This window comes from Sinocyclocheilus anshuiensis, unplaced genomic scaffold, assembly GCF_001515605.1.
Source record: "Sinocyclocheilus anshuiensis isolate Anshui unplaced genomic scaffold, SAMN03320099.WGS_v1.1 scaffold475, whole genome shotgun sequence".
Lineage (NCBI taxonomy): Eukaryota > Metazoa > Chordata > Actinopteri > Cypriniformes > Cyprinidae > Sinocyclocheilus > Sinocyclocheilus anshuiensis.
In genome coordinates, this window is record NW_015549650.1 from 855,250 (window position 1) to 880,788 (window position 25,539).

The window sequence follows — 25,539 nt, forward strand, 5'->3', positions numbered from 1 at the left end:
AGCTCCACTGGGGCTGGATGCCATGGTACAGATGTGGCCGAGGCTTCGTCTGTACACCTTTCCCCCGATTGTTCTACTCCCGGGAGTTCTGGAGAGAGTGCGCTGGAACGAGGTCAGTTGACTGCCAGTAGCCCCGTTCTGGCCGGGCCGAGTATGGTTCTTGGACCTGATTCCTCTCCTCGACGGCGCTCCATGGGAGATTCCCATCAGGAGAGATCTCCTCTCACAGGCGGAGGGTGCGTCCCTGCCCGGAGCTGTGGAAGCTGTGAGTGTGGCCTCTGAGGAGGCACAACTCATAGCTTCTGGTCTCTCAACTGAGGTTGTTGAGACCATCCTCCATCCAGAGCTCCCTCTATTAGGAAACTTGATGCTTCTTGGATTTCCTGCAGGCCTGTTTATCCGCAGGGTTGACCCACTCCACCCTAGAGGTCTTCGTGGCGGCCATTGCGGCCTACCACGCCCCTCTCGGTGGCCATTCAGTGAGAAGAAACCCTCTTCTTACACATTTCCTCCGCAGTGCACTGAGAGTGTGCAGTGCGCAGGCCACTCCTCCAGAAGTTGGCCTTCGGGATGGCGGGCCCCGCCTACTTTAGCCACTCCTGGCTCCCTTTTCTCTCGCCTCAGTTGTACTCTTCCACACTAGGCAGGGATTTGCAAGTCTGGCGGCGTGGGTATTCTCGTTCCCGTAGCGTTTCGATGCAGCTCGAGTTCCTGAAGGGGAACGTCTCCAGGTTACGTATGTAACCATGGTTCCCCGAAGGGAACGAGACGCTGCATCGGGAATGCTATGGGAACGCCTCTGTGTGACCGAAGTTCTGAAGCAAATGTGAAATCAGTCCAATAGAATAGCAATACGTCACAGGCAGGTGACGTAGAGACCAGGAAGCTATAAAAGTGCATCCAGTGAAAACTGGGTCAGCTTCTGACAGGTTAACGCAAGCACTCACAAGGATGCAGGAAGTATGGAAGGCAACGCAGCGTCGCGTTGCCTTCGGGGAACCATGTTTACATACGTAACCTAGGGACGTTCCCCTTCAGGAACTTGAGTTCTGTTAGAAACACTATGGGAACGGGAATACCAACTCTGTCATACTGACGAATGCCTGTCTAGTGTGAAGACTAACACACATCTAAGACAGAAGCGCACTAGAGCCCGGAGTAGTTCCCAAATCTGTTATAAAACCCGACAAAATTGAGCGGGGTAGACCATTCGTGCATAGATACACAAGATAAGAAGGCCTTCGAGGCCGCCATACTCCTAGTAGAGTGGGCCCTGACCCCAAAGGTGACTGGAGGTCAGAGGACTCATAGGCGAGGGAGATAGCCTCAAATATCCACCTGCTTAACGCACTGGACACACTAAATTAAGCTTCTCCTGGTCTGGCTCCCGGAAGGGAGGAGGACAGAATGCACTACCGGCCATGGAATCTGACTAGGCACCTTTGGCACATAACCAGGCCTTGGGTTCAAAAATGCTTTGACCAACCCAGGTGCAAAGTCCAGACATAATGGGGCCACTGAAAGGGCCTGAAGATCACCAACCATCTTAAGAGAGGAAATGGCCAGAAGAAACACTGTCTTAAGTGTTAAAAACTTCTCAGAAACCTCCTGTAGAGGTTCAAAGCTAGCCTTACTAAGCCCGTCCTGGACCAAGGCCAGATCCCATGCCGGGACTTTAGTACATATAGCAGGCCTCAACCTCAAAGCAACACGGAGGAAACGGGTTACCAACGGGTTCCTTCCTAATGATAAACCCTCCAAAAGGGAGTCGTAAGCAGATATAGCTGCCACGTACACCTTTAGGATGGAAGGAGTCAACCCTTCAGAGAATCGTTCTTGCAGGAACTCCAGCACTGAACCAACCGGGCAGTTAGTATTCAGCAGTGTTTGCCATCACAGGAATAAATTTAACTATAAAATAAATATGAAATTCCCTTTTAATAAAATATATTAAGATAGAAAACAGTTATTTTAATTTGCAGTGATATTTCACAATATTACTCTTTTTATTGTATTTTTGATCAAATAAATGAAGCCTTGGTGAGCATAAGAAACTTCTTTCAAAAACATTAAAAAAATTAAACTGACCCCAAGCTCTTCAGTGATCGTGTACATGTAGCAGGTATCTTTTATCTGAATAGAGATGTGCCATTTCTATATTGTATGAAATATGCACAAGTATTATGGTAGAATGCCATTCCAAAGATCGCCATGGACTCGCTTTCTCTCTTTTTTCTCCCTCTCACTTTCTCTTTCTCTTTGATACATATCTCATCAGACTGAGTTGTAGGGTTCATATCTGCTCTGTCACCAAACTAATTTAATCTGGCCACCTTTATAAGCTTCACAATCTTCTCAGATCCAAGATCTGTATTACAGATCATTCTGTCATCCAGAGCTCCCTCTATGAGGAAACTGTACTTCTTGGTGCGGAGACCGCCAGCTCGACCCAGCTAACTGCCCGTTTGGTACAGTTCTGGAGTTCCTGCAGGCCTGTTTATCTGCAGGGTTGACCCACTCCACCCTAGAGGTCTTCGTGGCGGCCATTGCGGCCTACCACGCCCCTCTCGGTGGCCATTCAGTGAGAAGAAACCCTCTTCTTACACATTTCCTCCGCAGTGCACTGAGAGTGTGCAGTGCGCAGGCCACTCCTCCAGAAGTTGGCCTTCGGGATGGCGGGCCCCGCCTACTTTAGCCACTCCTGGCTCCCTTTTCTCTCGCCTTAGTTGTGCTCTTCCACACTAGGCAGGGATTTGCAAGTCTGGCGGCGTGGGCATACTCGTTCCCGTAGTGTTTCGACGCAGCTCGAGTTCCTGAAGGGGAACATCTCCAGGTTACACATGTAACCATGGTTCTCCGAAGGGAATGAGACGCTGCGTCTCAGGGCCAAAGATCCGGCATCCCTGCCAGCGCTTGCTTCACTCCTAGAAGCTGACGCTGGTTTCACCGCACGTGTTTTTATGCTTCCTGGTCGCTACGTCACCCCACATCCATTGGACTGATTACACATGTGATTCAGAGCGTAGTCACGCTGGAGGCATTCCCGTAGCGTTTCGAAGCAGCGTCTCGTTCCCTTCGGGGAACCATGGTTACATGCATAACCTGGAGACGTTTTCCATTCTATGGCATTTTTAATTAAAGTTCCTGGAGGTCTAGTCTCTAAATTTCCATTGACGCAAAGTCAATCTTACACTGTTTTTGTGATGTAAGAACTTCACATTTAATTTCTCATAATTATTTTGATAAATGTTTAAGCTGGCAGCTGTAATTCTTTGTAAAAGTAGTAAACAATAAATCCTAAACAGGAAAACAGCATGATGTCTGTGTAAATACATTTTCTACAAAATGCCACCATTGCATTGACTGTTCCAGTTAGAGAAAAAGGGAGAAAACAATATAATTTTGTATAAATATATTAATTTATGAAGGAATTATTCATGGTCTATGTAGAAACTATTTTGGATCTGGACCACCGCTAATCTGTGATCTCTGGTGTAGGCTATAGAAATGGGTCTCTGGCTTGAAAGAAATTTAAGTCTACGATATAAACAGAATGTAGTTTTTGCTGGATGTTTTTTTTTTCTTATAAGTTTCCAGGTGATCATTACCTTTTTAGTGTATTTTTTTCTGTAGCCTATGGATAATTGAAATTGATACTTAGCAGAAAGTTGAGACACATTTAAATATTGCTTATGGATTTCTTGCAAGAGTTAAGCACAGGACAAGCAGATCTGGAGTAAATATAACAACAACCATAAAAAATAAAAGGAGTTCTACTAGAACTACCCACAAAAGTGTGGGTGGTTTGTTGTTAGCTAACCAAAATGCGATTGGCTTCAGCAATGGCCCTGTAAATGGATGTTTTCCCCGACAACAAAGACAATAAACAACAGCACTTAGTGAGCTCTCAAACTCTTAATTACCTATTAAGCACAGTCAGCTTGTCCATCTTCTTTCTGTGTCTCCGTAAGGGCCTTCTTGCTTGGAGAAGCCTCCAGTAGTACAAACACACTGAGCTGCATAATGGGAGTGGTCCCAGCACAGAGCCTTGCAGCACCCCAGTACATCAGTGCAGATTAAAAGTTGTAATGTGGGCAGGTACAAGTTGTTTTGCCACCATGTGTCACATGACCAAATCATCTATTAGATTCATCCAATTCATTCAAGCTTTTCATTTTTCCAATCTAGCTTGAATCCTCTAAACCTCATACATACTAGCTCCTTGCTTTTGTTCATGATTAGAATGTCATTAAAAATGTACTTAATCTAAAAAATGCAAATTTTGTCATCACAAGCCTTCATGCCATTCCCCATATTATCTTCTTTTGTCTGTTAACCACTAAAGGAGATACTAGTTGAAAGAAACAAAATAAAAATAAATAAAAAAATAAATTTAAATTCCGTATAAAGTACCATAAAAGTTGTCCATATGACCTGTGAGCTATATTTGGCTGCCAGGGCCTGAATGTAAATAAGAAAATAATTCTTAATTGACTTGGCTGGCTAAATTAAATGTGAACAACAATTTAAAATCTTCTGAAGACATACAATCGCTTTGTGTTATGGACAGAGCAAAAGACCAAAAAAAAAAAAGCCTAATAAACCAAACAGAAACTTCTTGCATCTGCACCAACAGGTGTCAGTATACAGTACAGTCCAATATCAATTAATTTGTATATTTTGTATGTATATGCTGTTCTTTATAGTCAAGTACAGCAGTCTAAAATGCCCATCTGTCCATTTCCATATCCACTTCCAGTGAAGTGATGTTTTGCAAACTTGTTCCCTGTGGACAACCATGTGAACCATGTAGAATCGTGACAAGGAATGACCTGTTATAATGCTTTAAGTGGACATGCAAGATCCTGATATATTCACACTGGGTGGCTGTTGTTTTTTTGTGAATGAATGTGAGGGGAAGAAACTAATCTTGATCACTCTGTTGCAGGTCTGACGGATGAGAAAGTGAAGGCTTATCTCTCCCTTCACCCACAGATGCTGGATGAGTTTGTGCTGGAGAGTGTGAGTGCGGAGACCGTAGACAGATGGCTGAAACGGAAAAGCAGCAGCCAGCCTGCAGGTACGGACTCATGGCCATGTGCTCCAATATATTCTTTAATAAGAGCCCTGTGCTCTAAAAATAGTGCTGCGATTACTTACTGTGACGATGTCTTTGATTTTGAGGATGATTTTTATTTTTTTTTGGACATATTGTTTTATTTTTCACAAGTGTAAACATTAATATTTTGACTGCATTTTGTTTCTATGCTTATTTGCTGGTAAATGTACTGTATGCTTCTGGAAAAATACATTTTTTAACAGTGTTTCTCAGCTGATGGGTCCCTGGTTTGGTCCTAAAAAATTTTTTAAAAAATGCAACAATTAGTTGAGGTAAAATGCAGCTAGCCATATAATCATAAATATCAAAATAAATTGACTTAAAATAATATGGTTTAAATCGGATATTCAGGAGACTTCCCATGTCTGTTTTGCTAATGTCAAAGGTTGTGTTTCCACTCAAACTATGGTGTTTTGGCACAAATTCTGTGCCTTGGTAATATGACTAGTACTATTATAATATCTATTATAATAAGCTGTGTTTGCTCTATCTATGAGGATGGGCCTCAGCAATTTATGTTAATTTTAATACATTATAAATTTTCAATTTAAAGGGCTTTTTTTTCCTTTTATAAAATTAACTTTTTCTACTGTTTTGTATCAACACTTGATTAAAATAAAAAAAGAACTATATAGACATTTAAAAAAAAAAAAATTACAGAACACGAAAATATAATTCATTAATACTGCATATTACTATTTGAATACTGGTTGTGCATGTCAGAAATTTTGTACATTTTGTATGCTTGTTCATTATTACAAATATTCTTACACATTTGAGGCAAAACGTATTAATTATTCAGTTGTAATATAGTAATCATATATATTTTCCATATGGACAGGAATCTATATGGTACAGTAAAGTTTTTTTCTTTCTTTTTTTTCTCAGTACCCTACAATAAATAATTTTATTTTTGTTCTTCCATATGTTCCATTTTGATTTAAAAAAATTACAGAACACAGATACTATATACTATAAATATTATAACTTTAAGATTAAGAAAATATAATTCATTAATACTGCATATTACTATTTGGATACTGGTTGTGCATGTCAGAAATTTTGTACATTTTGTATGCTTGTTCATTATTACAAATATTCTTACACATTTGAGGCAAAACGTATTAATTATTCAGTTGTAATATAGTAATCATATATATTTTCCATATGGACAGGAATCTATATGGTACAGTAAAGTTTTTTTCTTTCTTTTTTTTCTCAGTACCCTACAATAAATAATTTTATTTTTGTTCTTCCATATGTTCCATTTTGATTTAGATTATTGGTTGGTGTACCATTCATGATAACATGTGTTTGAGCCAACAAAACTGCATCAATACTCTTGACGTGCACACCTCTCCTGTGCATGTGTCTGTGTGTATGTAACCTGAGCAGCAAAGACTGCAGAAGGCTAAAGGGTTAGTGCACTGGTGAAAGTATGGGAGAGGGGGCCTGCTGGGTCCTTACGGGTCATTAGGGCTATTTAAGCGGGACTGGCTTCTCTGTGCACAGCATGCTTCATGCTGCGGCCCGCTCCACTCGACCCATCACATCCATCAAGGGCCCACATGGGTTGGCGGCCAGCCCAGCTCAGCTACTGACGTCAGAGCCAACCTCCAGGGGCATGCAGTCGGTCGGGAGGGGGACTGGAGGAGGGTGAATGTGTCGCATTTTGGGAATGTTTTCTGCATGAGTGCAGCAGAGCTCTCTCACAGGCTGCCGGCTGATGGTTAACCTCGGCTCTGATCGGCAGGCTGGGCAGCAGTATTTTTCTCAGGCACCGTTTCAACATCAGACTCTCTACAAACCATGTGTGCCAGATTCTGTCTTGGCCTGAGATGCATATGAAGCAGTGCTTTGAATTAGCATGCATGTTAGCTTTCAAATTATTTGTGCATGTCAATGCTCAAAGGTTTTTTTTTTTTTGTTTGTTTGTTTTTTGTTTTTCCCCACTGACCATCGATTAAAGCATATGGTCCAGAATGTGTGATCAATCAACCAAGACACATTACATTTCATATCTGTTCATCCTGTTAACACTGATAATCTTCTAAAATACATTTTTTAATGATTTTTTTTTTAATTTAGCTGTACAACCCAGTGGTATAGAAAAACTCCCTGAATTTTGACAATGAATGTACAGTTCGATACTGTTATCTCAGTGTTTATGTAATTGTTTAGTTTTTTTAACCCACCAAAAGTCTGTCCTAGATGGAATTTTCATATATATATATATATATATATATATATATAAACTTTAATTTTTGGGTGAATTATTCTAAATTAGATCCTGAAAACACCATGGTTACTAACCAGATAAAATAAGATTCTGAGTTGTTGGGATGCTTCTGTAATATGGTCGCTGAAAGTTACTACACTCATTGAAGATTCACTTCAGAGCATGAAAATAAATTCAAGATTTCCCAACATGGAAAATTCTTGAGCAATCATTTAATTTGCAGATGTTTCTTATGCAGTCAGTCAGGCTTTACCGGTCACTTTCTGCAAATCTGTATATTGAATTACAGTAAGTATTAGAAACTAGCTGTGTACTTTGTGAACCGAGTGACATATAATCATATTGTAACTTTCACTTATGTCATTTGGAAGAGGACATAGGTGATGTAACGTAGGGTCATCAATCAGATGTGTAGCATTCTGTGTGGGCCTGGTCATTAGTACACAATAAACTCTCTGAACAACTTCCACAATAACAATGAGCTTCAGGCCCTCCCTGTGAGAGATGAAAACCTCTGCTGTCCTCTGTCATGTATTTCACTGTGTATGCACAGTGCTCACTTACCACATCATACTAAGGACTAATGAGGTTTCGAGCTTAATTGTCTTTGGTTCTTATAGAACTTATGTACCAGAGAAACAAGTGCACAGCCATCTATAGAATTTTGAACATCTATATTGTTTTTGAACTTTGTATGTTTCTATGGCACCGCTGTTGACGAGTAATTAGTTGGTGAAGTGGAATTACTTATTGTAGAGTTAACGAAAGTTATTATGAGTATTGTAATGTTCGAAGCGAATGTCATAATAGTTGTCAGTAGACCGGGAAGATTTTAAAGAGTGGTTCATTCATAAATCCGTAAGATCTTACAGTGGAAAGACAAACCGGAAGACAGAAGACTACGAGCGCTGCGCTGAAAAGGGCCAGAGCTACATAAGGTGTGTATGAGTCTGTGAGCAGCTACAGCCCGTTGAACAGTCAAGTATGTATATGTATATGTATAGTAGTACATATAGTATCTGAGAATGTAAAATAATCAGGATTATGTTGGGACATTTTTTTTTCCAATTTTAAAAATTAAACGTTCTGCAGAAGAAGACAAAGAGGGCTGGAATGGCAGTGCTGGTAAATGATGACAGATTTTTCAAATGACCACGTTCAGGAGATTCAGAGAATAAGAGACTATCGGTGCAGGTTAATCACAAGGCTCTAATTGAGAAAAGCAAAAGGAAAGCTTTCACAGAATTCCAAGTAAAATCTGAACATCTTTTATTTGATAGGTCACAAGTGTACTTGTGTGATCACTGATTAGTTTAATAATAGGTTGTCCTAATCTGGTGTACTTCTCACTGTCTTATGAGTCTGTGAGCAGCTACAGCCCGTTGAACAGTCAAGTAAGTTATAGTAGTACATATAGTATCTGAGAATGTAAAATAATCAGGATTATGTTGGGACATTTTTTTTTCCAATTTTAAAAATTAAACGTTCTGCAGAAGAAGACAAAGAGGGCTGGAATGGCAGTGCTGGTAAATGATGACAGATTTTTCAAATGACCACGTTCAGGAGATTCAGAGAATAAGAGACTATCGGTGCAGGTTAATCACAAGGCTCTAATTGAGAAAAGCAAAAGGAAAGCTTTCACAGAATTCCAAGTAAAATCTGAACATCTTTTATTTGATAGGTCACAAGTGTACTTGTGTGATCACTGATTAGTTTAATAATAGGTTGTCCTAATCTGGTGTACTTCTCACTGTCTTGAGCTGTGGAGATACCCGGACATCATATGATTCCACTGTTGTAGTGAATGTGAGAGCCTCATTACAGGCCTAACAGCAGGGCCAGTGGCTTCAGTCCATGTGATGTGATGCTCTTCGTATCTTTCTGTTCCAACTTTTGCAAATACCGTGACCTGTAATACCTCTAGCATGTCAGGCGTTTTTGCAATTAATGAAGATTCTACAGTCAAAGTACCATCCGTCTTTTTGTGTTTGAGCATTGTCTCACCCGTCATAAATAAATAACTAAATATATATATATATATATCAGTGGTGTTCCGTCCATATAAGCTGCGAATGCTCCGCATACCCAGGCCATCTGAGAGAATAAGTTCACGGGATAATTCATATAAACATGATTATAAGTTGATCCCTTGTCATTTGAAATGTAGCTTAAAGAGTTAGGAATAAGTACGTACAATGATTTATTTGCCAAACTGCAGTAGTTTTCTTTAAATCTACCAGTTGCAGTTGCTTCCGGGCAAGCAGATTCTCCGCAGCTTTCTCGCCTCTGCTCTATTGCTATGACTTGTCAGGATTATAGCGCGTTCTCAATGATTTGCTGGTCTGCGGCTGATTTAATGCGCAAGGTAAGCTGTCCGCAAAGTGCTCGCCCAAGCGGAAAAATGTGCTGTTGCTGTCAGATCTCGATTGCCGAAAATTATATTGTGTATGATGCAAAACCAACTCGACTAAATCAAAAGGAAAAAAACTGTAACTGTATATTTTTGTTTTCTCAAGCAAAGCAAATTTGAAAAGTCCACTGAAAACATATCTTCTTATATTTTTGGCCATAGACAAACAACGTATGTTACAGATATACGTTATTGTCAATGTTATTGCCTAAGTGGTAAATTACATTTTTTTTTTTTATAAAAACGTGGGCTATATAAAATTTTAATAATAACAAACATTATAATGGTCCCTCTTTTTTGAAGTCCTTCTCTGATTTTATTATTGTTTGCAAGGTTGCAACGTTACTTTGCAATATTTTTAATATTTTTTGGTATTTTGCATGGTCTGTTATTAGTGTCACCCGGCAGGGGATTTTAACTCCTATTATTATTATTAATTATATTATCCTATTATATTATTAAAAAATAATTTAGCAGATGCAGAGACATATAGAGCGGGGGAATCCCCCCATCTCCCCACCCTCTGATTAACTGTAATACCTCTAGCATGTCAGGCGTTTTTGCAATTAATGAAGATTCTACAGTCAAAGTACCATCCGTCTTTTTGTGTTTGAGCATTGTCTCACCCGTCATAAATAAATAACTAAATATATATATATATATATCAGTGGTGTTCCGTCCATATAAGCTGCGAATGCTCCGCATACCCAGGCCATCTGAGAGAATAAGTTCACGGGATAATTCATATAAACATGATTATAAGTTGATCCCTTGTCATTTGAAATGTAGCTTAAAGAGTTAGGAATAAGTACGTACAATGATTTATTTGCCAAACTGCAGTAGTTTTCTTTAAATCTACCAGTTGCAGTTGCTTCCGGGCAAGCAGATTCTCCGCAGCTTTCTCGCCTCTGCTCTATTGCTATGACTTGTCAGGATTATAGCGCGTTCTCAATGATTTGCTGGTCTGCGGCTGATTTAATGCGCAAGGTAAGCTGTCCGCAAAGTGCTCGCCCAAGCGGAAAAATGTGCTGTTGCTGTCAGATCTCGATTGCCGAAAATTATATTGTGTATGATGCAAAACCAACTCGACTAAATCAAAAGGAAAAAAACTGTAACTGTATATTTTTGTTTTCTCAAGCAAAGCAAATTTTAAAAGTCCACTGAAAACATATCTTCTTATATTTTTGGCCATAGACAAACAACGTATGTTACAGATATACGTTATTGTCAATGTTATTGCCTAAGTGGTAAATTACATTTTTTTTTTTTATAAAAACGTGGGCTATATAAAATTTTAATAATAACAAACATTATAATGGTCCCTCTTTTTTGAAGTCCTTCTCTGATTTTATTATTGTTTGCAAGGTTGCAACGTTACTTTGCAATATTTTTAATATTTTTGGGTATTTTGCATGGTCTGTTATTGGAGTAGTGTCACCCGGGTGGGAGTTTTAACTCCTATTCACTGGGAATAAAAAATAATAATTTAGCTGATGCAGAGAGACATATAGAGCGGGGGAATCCCTCCATCTCCCCACCCTCTGATTACGTAACGTAACTACGTGTAAACGTTATTTGGCAGTTTTTAGTTGGAAAACCAGATATATTTTTCTTGCATTCGAATAATGGATAAACTTGAAACGACTGAAGAAGGATTTGAGATGAATTTCATTTACAAAGAAGGTAGGAAATGTGCATACTTTTAAATCGACACCTGCCACGGTGTTTCTTAGCTATTTGCCATCTGTGGTCCCTTTTGTGGTGAGCGTTTGTGGACTGTAGTCTTCAAGTCATTCCACAGATTTTCAGTGGGGTTTAAGTCTGGGCTCTGACTAGGCCATGCAAGGACATTCACCTTTTTCTCCTTCAACCACTGTGTGCTCAGTTTTGCTGTGTGCTTTGGGTCACTGTCATGTTGGAAGGTAAACCTTCTTCCCATTGACAATTTCTGGCAGAGGGCAGCCAGTTTTCCTCAAGAATTTGACTGTATTTTGCCCCATCCATCTTTCCTTCTATCCTGTGAAGTGCTCCAGTCCCTGCTGCAGAGAAACACCCCCAGAACAGGATGTCACCACCTCCATGCTTTACTGTAGGAATGCTGTTATCTGGATGGTGAGCTGTACTGGATTTCCGCTAGACATACGTTTGGTGTTGAGGCCAAATAATTCAGTTTTAGTCTCATCGGCCTCAGAAACCTCAAGGTGTGTTTTGGCAAAGCTCAGTCGTGACTGCATGTTGCCTTTCTTGAGGAGTGGCTTTTTTCTTGCAACCCTCCCATACAAGCCACATTTGTGGAGAATTTGTGATATTGTTGTCTTGTCACATGCACACGATGACCACTCTTTGTCATAAATTCCTGCAGCTACTTCAGAGTTGCTGTAGGCCTCTTGGTCGCTCTTACCAGTTTCCTCCTGCTCTTTCATCAGTTTGGATTGACATCCTTATCCAGGGAGGTGTCTGTGTTGTACCAAATACCTTCCACTTCTTAATAATAGACTTCACTGTGCTTCTAGGCATTGATAAAGCCTTTGAATTTTTTTTTTGTATCCATCTCCTGACTTGTGCTTGTCCACAACTTTATCCTGGAGATCTTTTGACAGTGCCTTGCCACCCATAGCTGATTGTTTGCTTCAGTTGCACTACCAAGGACTGAAATTTATATTTTATTATATATTTTTTTTATTTTATGTTGGTGTTATATCTTTCACTTGGATGTTATAAGTTGCAGTAAATACAGCTGGATAAAACAAATACTGTCCGTCTTCATTTCAGTCTGCAAAGCAACAAAATGTGAGTATATATATGAATACGTTTAGTGTATATTCTCTGTCTCTGATGCTGAATGTGGTAATATTGGCTTCTGAAGTTCAGTACCTCAGCATTAAAAAATAAGGTGTCTCATGCACTGAAGACATCCTGCTCTGACAATGTGACACTGAATGATTTGTTAAATCAATAGGATAAAGGACAAGACCTACAGGCAATGTTCCCTCTAATTTTTTTTCTTGCTGAGCAAAACTTTTCTCTATTGGGCGGACATTTCAGCCACCTGAGCAAAAACATTCTTTATACCAGACCTGTACAGCACGTACACAAAAAAAGTGTGTAACTTTTCACTTTAATGTGCTATTTATATTTGATTTGACCCTTGTAACTAAATGATGTACATTTTAGGTTACCTGAGAAAATATTTTTAAAGTATAATACACTGCCGTTCAAAAGTTTGGGATCAGTCAATTTTTAAAACAAGCTTCTTAGGCTCATCAAGGCTGTATCTATTTGATAAAAAAAATACTGAATATTATTTCACAAAATAATATTGTGAAATATTATTGCAATTTAAAATAAATGTTTTCTATTTTAATATACTTTAAAATGTAATTTATTCCTGTAAAGCAAAGCTGAATTTTCAGTGTCACATGATCCTTCAGAAATCATTCTAATATGCTAATTTATAATCAATGTTGGGAACAGTTGTGCTGCTTAATATTTTTTGGGACCGGTGATATTTTTCAGGATTCTTTGATAAATAAAAAGTTAAAAAAGAACAGTGTTTATTCAAAATAGAAATGTTGTATTACAATATACACTATACTATTCAAAAGTTTGGGGTCAGTACATTTTTTCATTCTTATTTTTTTGTTATTAATACTTTTATTCAGCAAGGATGTGTTAAATGGATAAAAAGTGATAGTAAAGAGTCAAGACTTATATTGCTACAAAAGAATAATATTCTATTTATAATAAATGCTGTTCTTTTTAACTTTTTATTAGCCTAATCAAAGAATCAAAACAGCACAATAAAAAAAAAATATTAAGCAGCACAACAGTTTCAACACTGATAATAAATCAGAATATTAGAATGATTTCTGAAGGATCATGTGACACTGAAGACTGGAGTAATGATACTGAAAATTCAGCTTTGCTTCACCAGGAATACATTATATTTTAAAGTATATTAAAATATGAAACCAATATTAGAAATTGCAATAGCCTAATAGTTTACAATATTACAGTTTTTTTCTGTATATTTGATCAAATAAATACAGATTTGATGAGCATAAGTGACTCAATTAAAAAACAAGGTCAATTATTTATTAAGTTTATAATATAGGCCTAACATAATCAAAACAAACTGAAGCATTTAAACTGAGATCTGCAAGTTAAATATTTTCAAAGAAAAAAAAACGTGAACGTGAATTCTTCTATAGCTTCCTAAACATCCCTATGAAGTACAGTTTGCACAATACACCTGTGTGTGACTGTAATTGTCTCTGAGTTTTGTTACAGTTCTGTGCCCATCATCCGCTATTTCCAGCACTTAATCAAGCCACTCTTCTTTAAAACATGAGGACGTTTTATTTCATGCCATTGCGTTTGCTCTCGATTTGAGCTATTTCGTCAGCAACCACTGAAGTATTCGGTTTCTACAGCGGGCCAGCGGCTCATTTGGCGCACATCATTCTCTTTCTATGAAACCTGTAAGCCGCATTCACCGGTTCTAACTCTATAGCGACATCAACTTTATAGCGGTTAACCCGATCATTTGAATTTCTTTCGTTTTTACTAGAATACAATCAAATGGCTTTCCCAACTCATTTATTTATTTCTTCTGCGTGGCCGCACGCGCGCACAGCTTAGAGGGAACATTGCCTACAGGTGACATCTAGCTATTTTCTAATTCTGTCTCCTTCAAAGATGTTCAAGGATAGATCTTGTTGCTGGTGACGGAGAATGACTTGACTTACAATTCAGAGGTCAACATCTGTTCATTAAGACACTGTTGAATAGATTCTGTTATTTTTATTCTTTAGTTTGAAACTGTGGATAAAAAGTGCTTATTATTGTTGAAGGTGCAGCTTTTCTGTGAAATAGGATCGGTCATGTTTTATGGCTTGTGACCATTTTTACCCTGGAAGCACATGTTCCCTAACACTCTATCCTTTATCTCTTTGTTTACTTTCAAATGATTCAAACTAGTGTTGTAATAGCTGTTTTAAGCAAATAGGCTATGGACATTTTGTGTGTGTTTTAGGTGTATTTATTCTCTAGGATATTCTGGTCTGTAGATATGAGTTGGGTTCCTCCTTTCAAGTCTATTGGATATTTATTTTATTGTCCACAGGGCAAAAAGCACAAGTCCAAAAGTAACAAGGCACATGTACATACATGTTGCTCCAGTTCATATACTGGTGTGAATGATTTGTTCACAACTTGTACTGATCCAGTCACAGCAGGATGGTTATCACTGAATAATGACTTAAATTTATGTCTGTTCATCATAAAAACCTATCATATACGTGCAAGTCAAGTCATATTTATATAATGCTTCACACATCCAGATTTTTTTTCAAAGCGGCTTTGCGTTAATAAACAGGGAAATAACAGTGTTAATTTTGTAAAATTCATCAATTATGGAACAAATTCATTTTCAGCTGCAAAGCAGCTTTAAAATACAACAGTGCCATTATTATTTAGTTCAGTGTTGTTTCATTTCAGTTCAATAACTTTGTAGATGTTGCAAAGTTTATCAATTACAAAACAAGTTCGATTCAGATATAAGCAGCTTTTTAGAAGATATTCAGCTCAAGTCACATTAGTGATGATTCAGTTCAGTTCAGTAATGCAAAGTTAGTGTCATCATCCAGTTTAATTCAGTTCAAATTCTAATAGTATCAATGCGGTTAAATTGATAATATTAGAGAATATTAATATTACTGAATAATGTTTTTAAACCCTTTTTAAACAATAAGTCATATATAACTCTTTAGGATATTGTATGGTACTTTGTGTCCTGTGTGAAGCCTGAAAGCTCCGTTCCCCAGTCATTGTTGGGAAAGAGTGACCAGTGAAGAAGTAACATGGGATTGGAATGGCATGATGGGGAATAAAGGATGACAGAATTCTAATTTTGGGGTCAACTAATCCTTTAATACTTAGGCGTAGTGGTTTGTTCAGATCCCTAACTCTAAATATTAGCAAGCACTACTAATGATGCATCACTGTTTGTGTGATAGTGTGTGTGCAGTATGTGATGATGTGTCTGTGCTTTCGTGGAGACTAGCAAGGACCCCCAAGGCCCCAGTGATGTCAGCTACCTCCACCTCATTCCCACCTAGCGTTCCCCTGGCCCTGTCTTCTTCTCACACACATGCTATCTTCGAGTAATTGATAAATCCCAAATCTTTCACCGCTCTGCCTCCAGAGAAATCCTACATCTGGACAGATCCTGTGCCCCGCTGTCACTCACACACACACACACACACACACACACAAACACATGTTGTGTTTCCGTGTTTTATGGGGACATTCCATAGGCGTAATGGTTTTTATACTGTACAAACTGTATGTGCTATTGCCCTACACCAACCCTACCCCTAAACCTACCCCTTACAGGAAACTTTGTGCATTTTTACTTTCTCAAAAAAACTAATTCTGTATGATTTATAAGCTTGTTTCCTCATGGGGACCTCAAAAATGTCCCCACAAGGTCAAAATTTACTAGTATTACTATCCTTGTGGGGACATTTGGTCCCCATAACGTGATAAATGCCAGGTACACACACACACACACGTGCACAGCGTGATTCATGACCTATTCATTCAGTCTGTCTTTAGCCTAGTGGTCCTGATGACACTACCCAGCAAGTTCATCAGTGTTAATTCAACTCCTTTAGGGTGAGCTAACTCTTTAAGAAGAAATTAAGACACGCACCTTAAGAAATCTCACTAAATAGTCAGCTGCCTGAAGGAGGCTGATCTTTGCTCCCTTGTTGTGGCTTTGTGATGTTGGGGGCAGAGATGTCCTACCCTGTTCATTCTAAAAATAAAGGTCAATAAAACATCTACCCATCAAATTATGAAAACAACTGGTTTGACAACTCATTTTATAAAAACTCATTTAATAAAACTGTACTTTTGCAAAGCAATTTGATTGGACAAATTCAAAATGAATGTTATGAAGCACAGAAACTCTGGTAATGCCAAATAGCAACAAAGCTATGATTATATGATTGTAATCTGTTAAATTTTACCATCACCAGGTTCTAGTCTGTACTTCTCTGTACAGTCTTTAAACGCCAAACCAGTTACCTTGAGTCACTTGATGCATCATAGAAGTGCTCCTAAAAACACAAATAGCAAAAACACAAAAACTATACATTTAAACATGAAGACATATCCAAACATTAACCAAAAGTCAAACTGTCAAATAGATTTTGCATCAATATTTAATCTGAAAGAATTACGGACATATCCATTCTAAGAATATGGGTCCTCCAAAATATGGAAATAAGGTGACAATTTCAAGTGCAATCTTGGTCTGCAGTTTGTGGAGTTGTTCTTCTGTTTTTCAGTCTTGCGGTGGGCGTGCTGGTAAACAAGAGACTAAAGGATAGTTTGAGGATGAAGACAAACTTTAAACATAAGTCTTAAAGTATACTTTTTCCTTAATTTTAAACTCAGACCCTATTCATAATAAATCAATTATATTAAAATTCTTACCCATGTACTTAATGGGTAATGTTAATTCACCCAAAAATTAAAATTCTATCATTTACTCTCCCTCAAGTTGTTCCAAACCCGTATTAACTTCTTTCGTGTGCTGAACACAAAAGAAGATATTCTGAAGAATGTGGTTACTAGTTTCCCCATAATTTTTTCCCAATCTTTCATTATAATTTTCTAACTACCATCAAGTCCCTGACAATAAAACCTGTTTGTAAGTGCTTTGAAGTGGTATGCAAAGTTGTGCAACCTATACTGGACAATGGGAATGAAAGGTTCTGAGGAGACCATACAAATATTTATATGCTATGTTTTAAAAAGTTAAGAAAACACACACACGTGAATGTCTCATGGCGCCATTTTAAGTGCTACATCGAACTGCAGTAATGATAGGTATGAAGGAAAAAAATAAGTTTAAATACAAAAGTAAATAAAATAACCTGTATGTTTTACTCATATAAGCGAACTGAAGTAAAATCATAGGAATTACCTAACATTGTTGAAATTACCTTAGCAAAATCATTATACATATATGAAGGTAAAAATACTTATTTACGTAATTTACATACTGGTAAAAAATGTATATCCTGAATGCACTGTAAGTCGCTTTGGATAAAAGTGTCTGCTAAATGCATAAATTATTAATTTATTATTATTATTAAGGTTTATCAAACTTATAAAAATTTGTGTAATAAAACATAACTCACCTTGCTTCTACGGAGAAATTGTGCTATGAAAAAATAGCGGCCGTCCATGCAAAACAAAGTTGAAAAACGGGTGTGGCTTGGGCGTGGCAGTGTGAAATGTTAATTAAAGCTGAACAACACTACTGCCAATAACAACACCAACACTTTCATGCTATTTACTCCAGCAGTGTTATGTCTAATACAGAGGAGTTACAACTACTCTAAATCTCAACACTCACAAGTAACACCAAGAAATTAACACTCATGTATTTGCTGTGTATTATCCTTGATCATATAAATAAATAAACAAAATAAAAAAATTGTTAAATTGTGCGTAATTTCTACACCAAAATGGTTTGTGTAAATTGTTTCCAAATGGGTTTCCCAAACATCTCCACATCCACCATTAATCAAGAGCAGTGCCTATTTATTTAGTTTTCTGTTTTGTTCTGTTTTGTTTTTGTTTTTTCTTTGTGTTTTGTTTTTGTTTTTTCTTTGTGTTTTGTTTTGCTTTGTTTTGTTTTTGTTTTTTCTTTGTGTTTTGTTTTGTTTTATTTTGTTTTATCCTTTTTGTCCTTTCTTTATCTGTTGTTTCCGTAACAGTGTGCCCAACGTCAGGGTTGTGTAGTTCAGGGGCTATATGCACCAGCCAAGTAGCTTTCATTGAGATAAATGTGAATGCTAACAGCTTTCTTCTGTTCAAACACCTGATATCTGTTTTACCTTTCATGCCGAGTTTTCATTTCAGTTTACAAATGATCTGGAGCTGATATTTACCCACAGAGAGCTGGATTGATTACCAAACATTTCCATCTGGGAATGCCAGAAATGGAGGGAGTATGACGTGAGCACAGGTGACCTGTGCATGGCGCAAAGTGGAATACTGCCCTCCCTTAGCTTCCCAGCAGAACCTGGGCAGAGAGACACGTCTCTGTTCTAAAACGTAGTGATCTTTCTATGCTGGAAGCATTTTAGCTTGCCTTTTATTTTGATAGTCCGCTTTAGACATTTATTTTTGACTATAAATAACTTTGCAACTACATGTCAACTAGCAGTAATTAGAGTATTAGTAGACTGTCTGCTTAATATCTGCTGACACTTTATTTTGGTGGTCAGACATTCTGCTGACTATAAGAAAATTTGCAAGTACATGTCAACTTGTTCTATTTACTCTAACCGTCTTCCAGTACTCTAATGAGAGTTGGTTGACACACAGTATAGTTGCAAATGAATAGGAGTTAGCTGACGTGTACTTTCAAATAGTTTGTGGAATGTCTAAAATGGACTGTCGAAATAAAGTGTAACCGCATTTTGAGACATCACAGGTCTGCTTTCAAAAGCTACCTTTCAGATATAAGAAAATCCCAGTTGCACTTGTGAGAAATGTTAATTTGGAGTGTTAATGTTGATTAAAAGTAGGCTACTACTAATATCAGTTTTAAAAAATTATTTTATAATTATAGTTATTTTTACCAATATATTTCTGCACACTCTAAAACCTAACAAATGTCCTAACTAACACGTTTTAGTTGACTTTTCTTAATGCACAACAATTTGTTGATTTTAAATGTAAAAATCTAGTAATCTGTACTATTTGCGTACTATGCTTTGTTACTCAGAAAACCCTAGAAAACCCAGCATGCTTTGCTTATGTTTGGTTTCAAAAGGGTATTTTTAAATACAAGTGAGAAATTCCAAGTTGCAGTAAATAATATAATAGTTAGCTCAACTTAAATAAATGAGTTGTTTGCAATACACACCTAGTATATTTAACTTAAAATTAATCAGTTGTTGAAACTAAAAATAGTTTTTTACTTTGCTTAGTTTTTTTTTTTTTAAGGCAATAGGTTTACAGGTTTTTTTAACTAATAACATTTTACAGTGTACACTTTAAAGCTAAGTTTAGAGTAGTGCGTCATTAGCATCAGCACACACTTTTGAAATGAGTTGTCATGAGGGATTTTTTGTTTTCCGACATGTAAGTTGCTGCCTACAGTATGTGGAATGTACCAGATCAGTCACTGTTTGGTTCATGTGGCTCTAATTCGCTTCAAAGAACGCTGCCAGTGTAGGCAGTAGACAGAAAGCCAGGAACTGTGCCATATTGTCATTACAATTGATTTGTGAGAAGCAACAGCAGGAGGAGACACTGCTATTCTTGGAGGCCTGCAGTCAGCCGCGCAGTGTTCTCCTGAGCCCAGCGGCAAGGGACGTGGATTGTGCTGAAAGTGCACAGTGTCATATTTACAAGATGATATGAATGGCTGTTTAAGCATAGTGCCTGCTAATGTCGAGAGGGAATCAAAAAAGATCAGCAGCTTTGACACAGCAGGACGCCATCAGATGCGTTATAATGGCACTGCGCTGCTGTCCTACGCATGGCTGCCTTTATCCACCCGCAAATCGATCCATATGAGCCTGCAATATATCAACCATATTTAGGTGAGCTGATACGAGCAATCTGATGTGGGGAACAGTGCCTCCTCCACCATCTTTCTTCTTGTTTGTCTGTGTCATCAGTCAGAAAGTGCTATCGCATCACCCAGCATAGTTCTGCTCATGAGAGTTAGAACTGCTGATCTGTCCTCTAGTCTAAATGTCCATTCACACTAAAAGCTAAAGGACAAGGAAGTATGAAATAAAGTTGGGCCCTGTCCCAAATGGCACATCTCACGTATACTTGCGGTATTGAGGACTTACAATTACATGTGCTTGTCACCATGAAGTCCACAAGACCGTAGAACGGTGGTCCTCATCCTTTTTGACTCCAAGGCCCTCCGTTGTCCACAACAATATTTGGAGCCACTAATAAATTTTATTTTCTAAACAGTATTTGAAGGTAGATGGAGATTTTGTAAGCCATTCTATCTTTTACATTCTTGTATTTAAAGTACATGTCAGGGCTTAGGTATCAGTTTATAAAAACTTACTTTGATTTTTACTTTGAAGCTTGCATAGCTTATAAAGGACACTCATCACTGAAGTGGAAAATTGTCAGTTTGGCTGCATGAGTCACTTATTGAATGTTCCCTTAACACCGTGTTCCATCCAGGCAGGAAAAAAACTGTTTTTGTCTTAATCAGCTGCAAATGTGACTATTGGAAAGTGACAGAACATTTTGTTGGTTGCTTCGCTTCTTATTCTGTTCCGTTCAGCTCTCACTAGCCCAAAATTCTGTATAGAGTTCCATTCCATATAGCAGGGTTTTGAAAAACATAAAAAGGACATACATTAATAAAATAAAAAAGGCGAATATGGGACATATAATAAATCAAAATAAAGCATGCTTTATGCAAATACAGGGACATTCTGTCCAGTCATCCATGAAAGTGACACTGTGTTACAATATACAGTATGCTCACCTTCATCAGTTTTGACACGGTTTTCTTTTGTATTTTAACAGATGAATCTTCAGCTAAAGATGTCAGCAGGGTAAGTGAGGCATCGCTTTTGTTTGTGAGTGTTTTTGTGTGTTTGTCTAACCCTGTAAAGCCTAACAGATTAAATAATTGTTTAAAAAAAATAAATGATCGTGTCATATTTCATGCATCAAGATTTATGGCCCATATGGTATGATATAGTGATTTAAAAAAAAAAAAAATCAGAGACCCAAACTGAGCAAAAATATGCAATTTGGTGCAGTTACTGATATTTATATGGCCGAAAATAAAATCTAATTCTGATAGCTTGTAATGTACATGAATGAGATCTTGCATAAAAAAGTCTACTTACATAAAATGCATATAAATATCAGTTGTCACTCTATATCTCCGAATGATATGGTATAGTAAGATGATATTTAAATGCTCAGTTTTATTACATTTAATGCAATGCAATACAATGATGATTGAGAGAGCCAAAAGCCTGATGTGTCATATTTTATACTCACATTTTTACGTGACCTTTTTATTTTATTTTATTTTTTAAATATAAAAAATTATGTTTGGATAATCGAGTAAAGATAAGCTGCTTTAGTCCACCAAGTGTTCATCTTGAAATATTCATAACAATATCAAAATTATTATTTCAACTACATCTTGAAGAGGAATTATCTTAAATGGCCTTTTCACTTGCAAAAAAAAAAAAAAGAGAAGGCATGTAATAGATTGTGTACAACAGGTTTTTCAGCAAAGTTTTGAACATGTTGATAATTTAGAGGCCTTAGAAATGTGCATATCAAATATGATACAGTAGGCTTTATATGTTTAACCTTAATGCAGTCATATTGTGAGAAATCAGTGTTACAAATGAAGTGGATCTCAGGGGGGATTTTTTAAAAGTAATATGTGACCCCTTTATTAAAGTGTGTAGCAAAAGTGTGAACGTTCATGCCAAAAGGCAGCATGTCCCGAGTGGGGACAGTTATCAGGGGAGAAGCACTCATGGAACATTTCATTGCAGAGTTTCTGCTAATAATCTCTCAGCAACACACACACACATAAAGCTGCTAAATATGAAAGTGTCTGTTAAATGACAAATGACATAGAGAACACAAACCCTGTGACAGATTTATATGAGCAAAGGCAATGACCTGTTAATGAGATCATAGGCACTTTAATCGGCTGATATAGCACCAACACACACTCTGCTCCAAGCACTTAGGCCTGCTGATTTTAGGGGACAGAGATGAAGAAGTTAAACGGGGCCGGCAGAGAGAGACATACAGCAGAACACGATGGAGACAATGTGCAGGGATGGGGTCCGAGAGGACGGGGAGGGTGGGCTGTGGAAACAAATACTTTTTGGAGAAGGACAGCAGGGACGTCACATGTTCGTCTGCATAAACAGGATGTGTAGGGAGCCGTTCCCATGGGGGAGCACCTCACACACCCCTCATCCACCGGCCCACTCTGACCTTTCACACAGGGACAGAAATAGACATCCTCCATCCACTCTCCATTTAAAATACATAAAAGTTTGATTTAGCACTAATTTCTGTAATATACACAAACCACACATTTAATGTGAGAGGAAAAACGACAGAATTCTGTGTTAATTGGATGTTTATGATTAGGCTGTGTTCTTCTTTTGGCAAAATTTGGTCACATTTTAGTTTGGGGACCAATTCTCACTATTAACTAACTATTAACTAATTTGGCTGCTTATTAATAGTTATTAGGGTAGTTGTTAAGTTTAGGTATGGGGTAGGATTAAGGGATCTAAAATATGCTCATGCAGAATAAGGCATTAGTATGTGCTTTATAAGTACTAAAAAACAGCCAATATGCTAGTAATATGCATTTTAATAAGCAACTAGTTAATAGTGAGAATTGGTCCCTAAACTAAAGCCAAAATTAAGGCAGTCCAATATAATGCACCTATATAATGCATCCACCCAGAATAGAGGATGAAGCAAGACTGTTTTCAGTCTAATTAAATGGACTGTTTTACCCAGTATTTGTGGGCATTATGTATTGTTTATGCTGCTTTGTTATTTAATACTAAATTCTATTGATATTATTGGTGAATTGAGTCTCCTGTGTGGATGGATAAATAAATATAAGTACCTCATTCAGTGGACCATCCAAAAATGTCCAACTTTCAGCAAAAAAAATTAAATAACTACACTACCATTCAAAAGTTTGGGGCCAGTAAGATTTTTATTTATTTAATTATTTATTTATCTTTTTTTCCCAGAAATTGATATTGTTATTATACTTTATCAAAAGTGACAGTAAAGACTTTTCCTTTTTACAATAATGGCCTATTTCAAATAAATGCTGTTCTTTTGAGCGTTCTATTCATCAAATAATTATTTTTAAAAAAGCATGCCTAACTTCCACTACATTTCAACATTGATAACATTAAGAAATCTTTCTTGAGCAGCAAATCAGCATATCAGAATGATTTCTGAAGGATCATGTGACATTGAAGACTGGAGTAATGATGCTGAAAATTCAGCTTTTCATCACATTAATAAATTACATTTTAAAATATATTGCAATAGAAAATTGTTATTTTAAATTACAGTAACATTTCACAATATTACTGTTTTTATGTACAAATAAATGCAGCATTAGTGAACATAAGAGGCTTTTGAAGTGTACAGTATATACACTATATGACCTAAAATATGGACACCCCTTCTAATTACTTCTATTTTTTTTTCATAATAATAGTGAAAGGCAACCTTAATACTATCTAATTAGAAGGAGGTCTCCGTGTACTTCTGTCCGTATTGTGTAGTATACAGTGCATGTGCATGTTTATGTGTGTCTTTCTTGTGTCCAGCAGTACCAGGACACGAATATGCAGAGCGTCGTATATGAGCTCAACAGCTACATGGAGCAGCGGCTGGACACTGGAGGAGACAACAAACTATTGCTCTATGAGCTGTGCAACATCATCAAAACAGGTGAGAGCCTTTCTGTCTTCACACACAAACACTCACAGAGCCCAAATTACCCATGCACTTTACTGCAGTATTTGCATACTTGCAATAAACATAATGTATTAGTATATTAGGCAACTATAATAACGAGCATTCACACTGCCCACATAAACAGCGCAGTGTTGTGCAGCTGAAACATAAAAGGAGCGTAGCTGCCTGTAGAGAGCTGTACAGATGGAGCTGTAGTAAATCCAGGTTAAAAGGTCTAAGTACGGGTGTTCCCCGTCTCTCTCCTCCGCACACTGATGGAGCAGCGCTCAGCCTGTCACTTCCCATCCACTTCTCATTCTTCCCATTCCCATTCATCTGCATGCTGCAGCACTGCAGAGCGCTGGGATTCAGTCTGGCCCCCGTTTATTCAAAATATGAATAAAAACTATAATAGTATCAATGATATTAAAATAACACTGAAACATACAGTATTCTGTCGATTTATGTCATAAATTGGTTTTATGATTTCATAAATTGAATCAATTAATTGAAATAATTTCTATGAATTTAGTGATATGGCTTAATTAGAATACAGCCTGACCAATCAGGGGTGCGTTTCCCAAAAGCAACTATGGTTGTAAGTTCCGTCGTTACCAATGGAGTTCAATGGAACTAACGACCATAGTTAGCTAACCATGCTTTTGGGAAACGCACCCCAGATTAGAGGACTGGAACAACACTGTCTCCAAGTCCTGGTTAATTTCTGATCCTGGTGCAAACACCACAGATTTATTTGATTTTAATTTTTAATTTGCATTCTTTTGTTCCTTTGGGGTTATTGGATCTTCTTCAAATGCAAGTGGCATTATATCTGTTAAAAACATTAGTTATACAGTATGTATTAGCGCTTTGCTATTTATTTTCTTCCTACAAATGCCATAAAAAGATTCAGAATATATGGGTGCATTTTTGTCCAGTTAATGATTTGGGATTGAACCATTCTGAATGTGCATGCCTAACACATGATGTCTGTGACACTTTTTAGGAGTTTTATTTTTTTTTTTCTTCACAGCAACAAAAGCTGATGGATTTGCACTTTACTTCCTTGGAGAATGCAACAATGTAAGTATTTTCTGTTCTGGCTGAGTTAATACATGTTGAACAATGTTTAGTGGATGTTGAAGTCATTAAAGGAACACTCCACTATTTTTGAAAATAGGCTAATTTTCCAACTCCCCTAGAGTTAAACAGTTGAGT

The 25,539-nt window shown here is 37.4% G+C and overlaps 1 protein-coding gene across 1 annotated transcript in view; it reads left to right on the forward strand.

The window, feature by feature from the left end:
* LOC107660237 (cAMP and cAMP-inhibited cGMP 3',5'-cyclic phosphodiesterase 10A-like) overlaps nt 1-25,539 on the forward strand; it is a 107,507-nt gene that overhangs the window by 49,947 nt on the left and 32,021 nt on the right. The window contains exons 2-5 of the mRNA XM_016449506.1: nt 4,949-5,080; nt 21,364-21,392; nt 24,195-24,315; nt 25,355-25,404. Coding sequence (XP_016304992.1) covers nt 4,949-5,080; nt 21,364-21,392; nt 24,195-24,315; nt 25,355-25,404 — 332 coding nt within the window. The remainder of the gene's footprint in view (nt 1-4,948; nt 5,081-21,363; nt 21,393-24,194; nt 24,316-25,354; nt 25,405-25,539) is intronic.